Source organism: Poecilia latipinna, unplaced genomic scaffold (genome assembly GCF_001443285.1).
Source record: "Poecilia latipinna isolate Pla-1442-1.1 unplaced genomic scaffold, P_latipinna-1.0 Scaffold4137, whole genome shotgun sequence".
NCBI classification, from domain to species: domain Eukaryota; kingdom Metazoa; phylum Chordata; class Actinopteri; order Cyprinodontiformes; family Poeciliidae; genus Poecilia; species Poecilia latipinna.
The window spans coordinates 17,309-30,050 of NW_015116753.1; the positions used below are offsets into that span (position 1 = coordinate 17,309).

The window sequence follows — 12,742 nt, forward strand, 5'->3', positions numbered from 1 at the left end:
AGGAGAAGCAGCATTCAGTTTCTATGCACCACAAATCTGGAACAAACTTCCAGAAAACTTTAAAACAGCTGAAATACTGACTTCCTGTAAGTCTATACAAAATACCCATCTGTTTAGTTTTATTTGAAACATAAAAATGAAACATCAATAATCTTATGTGCAAAATGTAATGTTGACTGTGTGTTCCATGACTTTGTAATTTTCTGTTTTTATAATGTAAAGCACTTTGAAATGCCTTTTTGATGAAAGGTGCTGTACAAATCAAATTTGATTGATTCCTGAGGTGGAGTTTCAGAAAGGAATTTATAAAGAAACAGAGGTCCAAATTCAAAATGTTAAATTACACAAATTTTCTAGGTCACATTTGATACAGAATTCTTATAACAACTGAAGGTAACATATTACATGGTTGCGCTATAAAATGGCACTATGTGCCTAGAAAACTCCCCCTTTAAAACTGAAGATAGCAGTGAAGATTGGCATCAAGTGCGTTTGCATGATTTAAAACAAAGTGAGACTCAAAATGATCTAAAAACCATCTTAAGCAACTGGAAGAGATAACGTAAAGAAACTCAGATTGTCCCAAATATTCATGTAAATAAATATGAAACAAGAGGAGAATATTCAGCTCATGACCTTGGCTCAGTCTGTTTCTCATTCAGTCAGAGGGAGTTTTTGAGGGCAGCACCGCAGGCGGCTCCACAGTCCCATCCATGCTCCCTCCCCCAGATGACCCCTAGGCTATCTGTCTGACAGCCAACAATTGGAGCTTTACCAGTAACTACCCCAGACCCTCATTAACAGTTAATTAAATCACGTCTATCAGGAATCCCCCACTCCATTCTGGAATACCTCTAGGAACAAAGTAATAGACTTTGTCCTCAAACATGGAGCTCTCACTGTGGGACCCAACATTAAAACATGTTGGGGTTTATTTACTTTCTTGCACTCCAGTGATTACATCTAATAACATGAACACTATCCCAGGATCAAGAAGGCTGCAAACAATTTACACAAATATTTTATTTTTCAAAAGCAGTGTGTACAAGCTGAAGCATTTATATGTTTAACAAGGAAATAGATTAAAAGCCATAATTTTAACCAATTATTTCACAAAAATACAATTTAGTTTCTTTTAAAAAAAGTAATAAAAGCTAAAAACATGACAGGAGCGCTATGAACAGATGCCCAAGGAGAAGTTGGTGAAGATCTTCATCAGGTGAACTTATATGTGTGAATGTTAAGGAAACCCGACAGTGATCCCTGAGGTAGATGTAGGGCCAAAAACAGCCACATTAAATAAATACATATCATGAAATAAACAGACGCACCATTAAATGTCTCATTAAATAATGGATTTGTAGAATAAATTCATTTAAAAGTACACAATATTTCACTCTGTTTATTTTCAAATAAATAAAGGGAAATATTTATGTATTTTTAGGGGTCGCCAGCCTCCGTTTACTCTGGAGGTTACAGGCAGAAACGTTTGGAATCTCCTACTGCAGAGAGATGTAGTGACTTATATTTGTACATTTTCTGCTCATCCACATCTGAAGTGACTTGCCTCTCTCTGACTGCAGGACATGTACAAGAATATCTGCACAATCTCTATGTCTGATGGGTTTAGAACACAACATGGGCTTAGTGTGTGTCTGATGTTGAACCACAAGGAGACTTTCAGTGCCTAAACTTTATTTTCCTCTAATGACTGGTCAAACTGGTGCATCCTCACATTTTTTTTGCATATCTTTTTTAAGTGAAATGTTTACAAAATAAATCATATTTGCAACCAAAATGGTTGCAGTCAAAAAGCTCTGATGTAAGCAGCAGCTGTTACTGGGAAAGGATATGACTCATAATCCAGTTTCTGGGTGAGAACTCCAGTCAAGATGAACTCTGCATTGTGGACATCTGGGACAGAAAAACAGAGGCAACATCAGACATATAGAGCAGGGATTTGGTGTGAGTGTGTGTGTGAGAAAGAGAGAGACCCACCGATGTTTTTCATGAAATATTCTCTGCACAAGTGGAGATCATTATCACAGGAAATTAAAATGATCTCTGGAAGGTTCTGGACGAGAAAGAAAATGCAGGAGAAACTCTTGGTTATGTCATGTTGCTTTTGCTCAGATATACACAGCAGTCCTTCATTCTGACTTCTTTTTAAAGAGGATATTAGGTGTGTGTGGTGGTGTGTGTGTGTGAGGCCACAGCATATCTGCTGAAGTACCTTGTTCTGCTTGTGCTCCATGATCTTTCTATAGGAGGGCTGTTTAACCAGCAGTTTCCCTCCAGCGCTCTCCAGGATGGCCTTCATGGTGCTGAGGCTGGGGCAGATTCCCGGGGTCAGGTAGAAATATTTCCCCTTCAGCACCACAAACACAGAGACACATTAAACACACAAGCACAAACAATACTGCAGTCTGCAGTACTGGGTATTAGTGCACATTAAGGTGTATTTGGGGTTAAGTGTTCTTCTAGATCAGAGGTCTCATTCTCGTGGCCCGCGGGCCAATTGCGGCCCGCAGGACGATGTCTCGTGGCCCCCACCGTGATATGATAGTATAACATTAGTGCGGCCCACAGGGTGAGCGAACCTCTGAAGGAAGTCCCGCCTGCCGTTCCTCGTCGTGGCTGACATTCGGTGCTTGGCTAAGCTACACTGACTTCATCCACACTATGCTTGTAACAATAATGTGGTGGATGATGGAACAGTTTGGTACCAGTTGCCTTTTTTTGCAGTCACCATTCTGGTACTTTCTACCATTAATGCCACGATCAAACACAGAGAAAGGCGACTGCTACCGGGCTGCTCGTCATCTGCCGCGCTGTTGTGACAAGTAGAAGCGGTGATGACGTCACGCGTCGAGATGTTCTTCATACGTTGCTAGCTGGCTAAAGACGTCTATGAAACGTAGAACAAGAGCGACGCCATGTGGAATAAACTAAATTTTGTCACACCCTCATCATGTCTTTGTCAATCCAAAGCCTGAAGTTCATGTATTGGAGAAATAATTAAATGTTGATGACATTTGAGGATATTTTTTAAATGTTTTTTTGTGGAATCCTTTATGTGGCCCAGCCTCACCCAGACTCTGCCTCCAGTGGCCCCTGGGTAAATTGAATTTGAGACCCCTGCTCTATAGGGAATGTTAATTAGTGGACGGAGCATTTGGACAAATCGTTCCTCTACAGATCTGAATAACTGGAAGAAATCACAGATTAAACTTGATTAAGGATCAAAGAGCTGCTTTTAAGACGAGCTAAAGGCATTGGATGGATAAAACACTGAGGAGGATTTTGCTCTAAATATGTAGGACAATTGAACCTTAACTACCAAGGCTATAGTGGTACACAAAAACAGTTTAGTACATTTTCTGTTGCTTCAATGAAGAGAAACAGAAAATGGCCACGATAGGTCAGTAAATGGTCAACACTGGATTCTAGGATCTTTTTCATTAAGGTTAAATTTGGGCGTTTTGATATTTAGACAGTTCAGTGTACCAGATGTACTTGAATGCATCATAAACTGGGTTTCCGTTAGGGCACTAAATGATGGTGATGATGATGAAAAGCCCTCTGCTCTTGGGGACTGGTACAGGGTTTTGGACTGGTTGAACGTCCCAAACAGGTGGATTTAGACTTGAGCTGATTTTTCTTTGGTCTCAGTGATTTTTATGTTATTTCTGGTGAGTACTGTGATGAAATGAAGTGTGAGCTATAGTCCTACTGTTGCTGAAAGATGCAGATGCTGACAAAGAGAGACCAGAGACAGCTGGGAATCCTCCCAGCTGTTCCTTCTTAAAGTTGAACTGATTCTCAATGGCTTTCCTCTCTTCCAGCTGACCTATCTAAAGCCATCAGCAGCTCTGAAGAGAGACTGCTCATACTGTCTTGTTTCCTACATGGGGACGGGAGGCGGAGGGTCTACTTAGTTCCAACCTTAAAGAGAGGAGCAGTGTGGGCTCTCTTCAGAGACTCCTCCAGACTGAAGCTGAACAACACCTCTGCCTCTGCATCCCTCAGAGTGTAACTCTGCTCATCTGCAACACACACACACACACACACACACACACACACACACACACACACACACACACACACACACACACCCATACACAGCAGAGATCAGGGAACAGAAGAACAAACAGACCAACAGAACTGAGCAGCACAGCATGGACTCACCCACAAACTTCTGGCTCCTCCAGCTCTCCTCCAGCCACTCTGGTGTGACGATGTGTTTGATCACAGACATGGCGGACAGGAACTTGACGGTGCGCGTCACCTTGCTGGCCAGCAGGTGTGTGGCCTTCTGACTGCTCTCTGCTACCTCCCCACCTAGAGCATGCAGCCGCTGCAGGACAGAGACAGCAGCATGGAGTAGAGGCCAGCAGCTCTGGCTTCCTCAGCTCCAGCTTACATTACCTTGGTGTACTGCTGGACCTGCAGCGGCTCAAAGCCCGTCAACATGACCCGGGGAGTGGACTCTGGAGGAAGCTTCCTGTTGGGTGATTGGATCTCCTCCAGTCTGTTCAATGTTCAAACACACGCACGCACACACACAGTGTTGACCCAAGCAGAATGAGAGCAAGGCTGTACGTTCAATGGCAGACAGCAGGCTGCAGCAGACCTGGCCTTCTTGTTTGAAGGTGGGTTGGTAGAGTCAGAGATCTTCTGTTTCTGAAGAAGCTGGAGGTTCTGCAACAGAAACAACAATATGAGCCAAAACAGGCCATATCCTGCCCCACTCTGCTGCCTGGAGCAATGCTTCCAAATGTTACAGAGACAGGGTTACAGCTCTCCGTTCATGAGGAATGATGTTGGACATTTAGTGTGGCAAATTCCTGAAACAGTTTTAATAAAAAAAATAAATAAAGCATTTTATCATTCACTTTTTAAACGTTGGGATGATTGAAAAAGATTTGATCCTGAATGTTGCTGATTTAGTGATTGTACTGCCATACAAACAGATAACCAGCATCTGATCCTTATTGGTTCATTGAAGCACAGACAAGCTGAAAATCACATTAAAATCTGAATCACTATTCTCCCCACAGATAACATTAAAAGACCAAGAGTGCAGCTGCATTATCAGCAATTATTAACAATCTGACCTGCAGATCCAAATTTCACCCAGTACCGATTTTTTTTTTATGTCAGAAAAGTCACTAAATATATTGACAAATTTGCTAAGTTGGCAGTGGGATGACCAGCCCATGCAGCTGTGACCTGGTGGGCCGATCTGTCAATCAGTTTCTCACTGCTGAGGCAAAAGGGGACAGTGGCTAATTTTCACTCCTTTGTGGAGGGAGAGAAGATTGGTGGATGAGATCGGCTTCACATGGAAGCATCAGTCAATCGCCCTGATGAAGAAAATCAGGGCTAATTTATCAGTGCATCCCTAGAAAAACCTTTATTGGCACTTATGAGCCTGGATGCTTCCTGTCGTGGGTTGCCAGGTTTTCATGTGTCCAATGCTGCCCCTCTGGGGCTCTTGGCTCCCACTCAGCAACTTGAAGCTTCATGTTTTGCAGAAAACCTTCTGGAGAGTCTGACCCCCAAGTGACATGAAAATCCCAACTTAACTGGTAAAATATTGTTTGTATAAATTTGAGGTTCGTCTGTGATAAACCTCAAAATGAGAGATCTTTGCTAGAGAACAAACAGGACTCCAATGACAGTATCAACATAAACCTTTTTCTAAAATGCTAACATTCAAAATGCTCAGGCTAGCTTGTTTGTGTTGATGGTTTATCTGCAGACTGTGGAGCTTACTTACCACCAGAGCTTCAGTAGTTACTTTGACTGGAGTTCTCCAAGCAGCTAAAACACAGAGCAAAACTGCAGTCAGCCCTCAGCTGGAACCTAAAGCTTCTTTTCTACCCAACTCAAATTCAAAAATACTTGATTAATGCCAAAGGGAAATTAAATGTTGTTGGAACTTATTTTATCCTTTCAGATCACCCCATCTTCTTGTTTCTACAACCTGACAGTCAGCTGAAACCAAAAGTGGTGGGACTGCTGAAGCTGACCTGCCAACATTATGCGCTGATCCACCTCTTAAGGTCACAGCACAGTAACGAGTGAGCTGCTAGGCCAACAGAACCAGTGTGATAGTGTTCCAAAGTGAAATAAGCACCTCCATCTTGGTCAATGTGTTCCTGCTTCTTGTGTAAATTTTAGAAAACTTAAAATTTTGCAGAACAGAAAATCTGAAGAGGGTGTGTTTCCATCCAGGGTTTCCACCAGTGCATTATAAGCCTGGCAGGCCACCGGGCTTAGCAAGCTTTTGGGGGGAAACCTTGGCATCTACTGGTGTGGAGCAAATCAAACAAGTGAAACATGATTTTGTCAGATGTTGACACCAAGCATGGCTGTAATAAACAAGAAGTAGAGGTTACAAACTAGCATGAACCACACATCCCAGAATAACACAGACAATCCTTCCTTCTGAGCTGGAGGTTTGGACTTCTTTGATGTTTTTCATAGTTTTGTGCCCCTGATAAGGCATCTACCCAGTAGTGGATGGGAGTGTTCCCTACTTTAGAACTTCTGCAAATTTGTTTCTCCACTTCATGAACTCTTCATCAGAATAACCAAAACCACCTCAAGAGAGCATAACATTGCTTTAGTGGTCATTTTGAATTTTGCAGTTTCTAATGCAATACTTCAAAATGTGCATTAAAAAATGCTGATGGAAACAAAACATTAGTGTGTAGCAATCCTGCTGACCAAACAACATCTTGTCTTCTTTCTGTTGTGATTGAAGCCGATTTCTGATTCCAGCGGCTACGTGGCTGAGTGGCTGTGGGTGTGACAGACACAGACCGACTTGTTCCTCTCTTCTGGACTGATCCTTTAACAAACACGTTAAGGTGGCAACAAGGCGCCATCATCCCACCTTCAAGTTGCTGGTGAAAAAGGCTCATGCTGCCAAAGTTCCCTGATCCTCCACTGTGTTTAACTGTTGGGGAAAAGTCCAGTATGACTGAGCTTTGTATACACACCACCACTAGACAGTACTAACCTGCGTGACTGTGTGATGAGTCACATAATGTTTGTTTCCGTCATGGTGGATTAGGTTAGACACAAGCCTGTCACATTAACAAATTTTGCTGAGTGATCAATTGTCCCAGGAATGATTGTGATAAATGGTAATACTGTTGTTTTGAGACTATTGTTAACTAATAGCATAAAAATTTAATATTAATGAAAGTATACCCTTTCCAAGATCAATAAACTAAATTCTAATGTACATTTAACACTGGAACTGGAAGACATTTTCCATCCATCCATCTTCTATACACCCTTGTCCCTTAGTGGGGTTGGGAGGGTTGCTGGTGCCCACTTCCAGCGAATGTTTTGGGTGAGAGGCGGGGTCATTCTGGACAGGTCGCCAGTCTGTCGCCGGGCAACACAGAGACAGACAGGACAAACAACCATGCACGCGCATGCACACGCACACACACACGCACACACACACACACACACCTAGGGAGAATTTAGAGAGAACAATTAACCTATGTTTTTTTTTTTTTGTTTTTTTTTTTTTGGACTGTGGGAAGAACAACTCCATGCAGGAAGACCCCGGACCGGGAATCGAGCCCGGGACCTTCTTGCTGCAGGCCAATATGAAACAAACTGTGTCACTGTGCAGCCCTGGAAGACATTTTAAATATCCAAAATACATAAACAAACCACAAAGAAATAAAATGGATTATGAGATGTCTGTAAACACATATACCCTTCAAAGTAAATTCATCATTGGACTGCTTATTATTATTATTATTATTATCCTCATTTTATTGATTGATTGCTCATCGCGACAGGCCTAGCTGGACATACCAAGCAGGTTCTGGACCAGCTGGGGGTTGGGCATCAGCGGCTCAGGCTGAGTGTACACCGAGTATCTGCTGTGCTGAATCTGCCGCAGTGCTTCAAAGTTACCCAGCAGGATATCACACAGCCACTGAGCATTGACACACGGGATCTTCCACTCTTTGGCCTTCTCGTATTTCATCCCACCAGGTCTGAGGAGAGATCAGAACAAAATGTAGCTTTGCTCACACAAGCCAGTCCAGCTCACTCAGTTATTGTCCAGTGGACAATAATGATCTGTCTTACTCTTTGCAGATGAGGACAGTGTTACCACGGCACAGATAGCCTGTGTACCTGGCACCAGCCAGGTAGGCCATCAGCTTCAGGTCATCCCTGTCTGCATCCATGAAGCCGGTCACTGACAGGATCTGAAGGGAGGAGCAGACACTCAGCAGTTAGAGAACATAGCCGTGCTGATGAGAGGAGCCTCGGACAAGCAACGAGAACTGACAGCTGGCCCGGTTTGCTGCAGAGCCATGAGGGAGCTATGGACTCAGTGAAAACAGAGCAGCAACTGATTTCTAGCTGGACTTACATGCTGAGAGCACGGCTTGGCACCCGGAGGGAAGGCGAAGGGCAGATGGAGAGTCCGATGAGGAGGAACCATTTTCTTCTTCTTCAGCACAGTGCTGAGCCAGTGAGCCGTCACACAGCGCTTCCCCTCTCGAAGGGCCTTTCAGAGGAAACAGGAAAATGTTTAACATTGTTTTTAGTAGCTGTATTTTCATTAACCAGAAATTGCACAAACAGAAATTCTGAAAATGAATTTGCTTAATGGAAATATAGCAATTTCTATAAAACTTGTGCCTTTTGATAAAAAGTTTTTGCATTGGGATGAGGTGCTCTCTCAGTTGTATGTTGAAATGCATGCATTTCACAGAACTGCAATGGAACATTTTTTGCATCATGAGTCACATGATCAACAGCCGGATGTTATTACTGGAGAAAACTAGGGATGCACAAAATGCAGTTTTCTGGCTGGTCACCGATTACTGACCCTTAAGAAGCCTGACCTGCCGAATGCTGCCCAATACCATTTTTTTGTCGGAAATGTTGCAAAATATAGCAGGACAGTCACTCAGTTGGCAACTATTGTGAACTGTAAACGTGCAGGCATGATCTGGAGGGCTGGTCAAACAGTCAAACCTCTCTCACTGCATAGCAGAAAGAACGGTGGTTGATTTTTACACCTTTGCTGAGGTAAATAAGACAGTGGATAAGATCGGCTTCATACGCAAGTATCAGCCGATCACCGATCTCCCAAACTTAAGGAAATTGGCACCGACAAATCACTGTGCCCCTAGTGAAAACCACAATGATGATAGGAAGTAGTAGGAGAAACCAAAAGTGGTCATAAGAAGTTATGTGTCATTTGAACATGTTGAATCCATAGCTCTTCTATAAATTCACTGAATACAATTTCCCAAAATGCTGCACACGTAGCGCTAGAATTGCCTGAATGAGACGGGAACGTCTCCTCTGATGGATGATGACAAAGGCCATGACTGAATTATGAATATATATCATGTAACTGTTTACATCCAATGCTGCCATGATTTTTAATGACTCATCTCAGGAGCAAGCTTATTCACATGTGATTTTAATTACATTTATTATTTAAGCAATTCCAAAATTGTGTTTTTTGGCATTTGCAAGAAATACATGAAGATTTGCACATGTTTGTAATGGAAACAGCTAGAAACACACGGTGGCCCACCTCTCATCTCACAACCTTTCTACTTTGTCAACATAACACATTAGTAGCAATGTGGCCGAGTCCCATGATGCACCCTACCTGTACATACATGTTGCTGACTTGACTCTCACATAACAAATGAGTGCAACGGCTGGTCAAAGTGGGGTCCACAACACCTCCACACGCCTGGATGACCTGAAACAGAAGGTCAGGTCAGGAGCTGAAGCCAACATGTTCTTTCCTAAGAGCTCTGATTGATGCGAGTTCTACCCTCTTCCATGTGGCCAGCAGCTGCTTGTCAGCCATCTGTTCAGGGTAGTCGGCGATGGCAAACACACAGCCCAGCAGGAAGCCGTCCTGGGGAACTGGGACACAGCACAAGTCAAACTCTGATAGCTGCAGAGACACTGGTGATGTGACTGGGTTGTACTTACTGTCCTGGCCCTGCTCATGTCCAAACAGCTGGCTGATGTGAGGCTGCTGCTGCTGCTGCAGCTGAGGGGGCAGCGGAGTGGCCGTCTGCTGTTGATGATGCTGCTGCTGCTGCTGCAGCGCCTGCTGGTTCTGATGCTGCAGCACCTGCTGCTGCAGGTGCTGTTTCTGCATCTGTTGCAGGTGCTGCTGCTGCTGCAGGAAATGCTGCTGTTGTTGCTGCTGCTGCTGAAGATGCTGTTGGTGAAACTGTTGCTGATTCTGCTGCTGCTGCAGCATCTGCAGGCGCTGCTGCTGCTGAAACTGCTGTTGCAGCTGCTGGAGGCCTGGCCGCAGCAGCTGCTGAGGTCGCAGCTGCTGCTGGGAGAACATCTGCTGCTGGTGCATCTGCTGCTGCTGCATAAACTGCTGCTGCTGCTGCTGGGGAAAACCTTGCTGCTGCGCCACTTGTGATTGTTGCTGCTGCTGCTGCTGCAGCTGCATCATCTGCTGCTGTTGAAGGTGCATCATGGGATGTGTTGGTTGCTGTGGTAACTGCTGATGCTGCTGACCAGCCTGATGTGACTGCTGCTGCTGCAGTAGTTGCTGTTGCTGCTCTGCTGTGAGTGGCAGTCTAGGAAGTTTACTTTGACTAAACTGAGGAGGATTGTTGCTGTTCAGGATCTGAACATGGCTCTGATTGGTCTGCTCCACAGGCTTCGTCTGATTGGCTGTTAGGTTCTGGATGATCTGCAAAAAAGTACAAGAAGGTCAAAGTTTCAGATTCCCTCTTGAAACTTTATTTAATTTTTGTATTGTGTTTTCTCAATTCCTCCTCAAAAAGATTTTGCTTTCATTTAATCTCCAATGACCAGTTGTTTTAGGGAAAATCTAATTTGAATACAAATTTGTTTTGATTTTCTAAAGTATTCTGTAGATATATTTAAACTTTGTCCAAATTCTGTCCCAGGTTTTCACAAAATAATTCAAAGGAAAAATCACAAAAACATCATAAGGTTAGAAGTTTGATGATAATAACAAACCTAAGTAATAAGAAGTATTTGTGATTCTGGTCCTATTATTTACTTAGTATTGGATCAATACTAAAATATGTATCATCGAAAACCTCTATATCTGCATCAGTTCATCTCAAACTGGATTTTAAAGAACTTCCATAAAGTTTAAGCGCTTGGAGTTTCAAGCTACATATGATCAGACACTGTTCATGAACAATGAAACGGCCCTTTGGTTTAAGCAGATGTTTGTCAGTTTCTTAGCTCGGATGCAGGGGGAGCTGAGCCTGATCCAGTCCAATATTCCTATTGGATGCCTACTAAGGATGTTTTTGGATGGGATGCCAGGCTGAGGCCACACATAAAGATATCACTATTGGATGTTGCATGTCATATTTTGACTTATTTACCTGTGAAAGTTTAGAGTTTCAAACTTTCAATTCAATTTATTTATGTAGAGCTAATTCACAGCAAATGTCATCTCAATCTAGCTTACACGCAGCTAGTGAGACGTGGAAAATGAGTCAGTGGGATTTCTTACATGTGCGACTGCGGGCCGATTTGCTTGCTGCATGTCAGAGTTGTTGGTGATGTTGCGGAGTGTTCTCATAGTTGGGTTCCATCCCTCAGGACCTGAAACACCTGACAGACACATGAAACCAGTTAGCAACAACAGTCATATCTTCGGTGGAGGCAGAATGCCGCAGGGTCCGGAACGTTACCGGGTCTGGCTTTACTGACCTTGCTGTGCAACTCGGGCCTCTGCAGCTAGCGGACCTCCACTGCCAGGAACTGGGGCTGAGGTGGCACACAGGTTGATCAGCCCACTGCCCGCAGAGGAACCCGGATCTTTGACAACAGCTGGCCCGACCCGCTGCCTCGCTATACCAGCAACAGTCGGTGTGACGACTTCAGCTGACGTCCAGTTCAGGTTGGTGCCCTCCTTTTCTGGGGATGAGTCATCATCTGAGTCGTCGAACATCCTCTCGCTGCGGAGCTCGGGTTTTCGGGGAGAGGTGGGTGAGACGGAGTTGAGGCGTTTGGGTCCCGGTCGCCTCCGAGGGCTGGACTCCTCGCCAGAGGATCCACCGCTGGATGGCTGCGAGTGCTGGGGGCTGTAGCTCCCGTTGGAATGACAGCGCGCGTCATACGACTCGGCTTCGCTCTCCTCCTCCGACTCCACGTATGTGAGTCTGGGGTGATACAGACTCTCATCCTTCCTGTTTTTATCTGAAAAATGATAGAAAGACTTGAGCCATAAGTAAATAATCTTTCTCTCTAATCACAGTGACTAAGGTGTACAAACACCTTAGTCACTGTTACAAACAGTGACTAAGGTGTCACAGTTAAGCTGTTACCAACATCAGCCTACAGAAAGCATCCTACTAGAATGATAAAGAAATGTGAAAAAAGTTAACCTTTTACAGAATCTGTGATCCAGTCTGGAGTGACAATCTTGATGCCCGGGTGTTTCAGGGCACACTCAAACTTGGCCTGGAAACAGCAAAATGATGATGGTAATTACTAATGTGTGATAAACAGAGGTTGCCTAGACAACGCAGACTGTTTGAACTTCACCACTTTCTCTCACAACCACAAACCAGTTTTTCTTTATCGGAATGGTATCAGTATCTGCCCATACCAAACCTCAACAGCAGGGGTCCTCAAACTTTTTCCTTCTCTGGTGGGGGGCCGGAGTCAGTTTGTAACAGAAAAAGTGTGACGATTACAGGAGTGCCTA

General features: G+C 44.0%; 1 protein-coding gene across 1 annotated transcript; it reads right to left on the minus strand.

Moving 5' to 3' along the window:
- Positions 1-1,005: 1,005 nt before the first annotated feature.
- Positions 1,006-12,522, minus strand: paxip1 (PAX interacting (with transcription-activation domain) protein 1; the record flags this gene model as incomplete). The annotated part of the gene is made up of 18 exons (XM_015025468.1): positions 1,006-1,231; positions 1,854-1,914; positions 1,999-2,074; positions 2,234-2,368; positions 3,946-4,046; positions 4,189-4,357; positions 4,429-4,531; positions 4,634-4,701; positions 5,783-5,826; positions 7,849-8,033; positions 8,128-8,249; positions 8,417-8,554; positions 9,677-9,772; positions 9,848-9,942; positions 10,012-10,738; positions 11,543-11,634; positions 11,743-12,231; positions 12,420-12,522. Coding segments are annotated over 18 exons (2,820 nt in total), but the record flags the coding sequence as incomplete, so codon positions are not given.
- Positions 12,523-12,742: the final 220 nt, after the last annotated feature.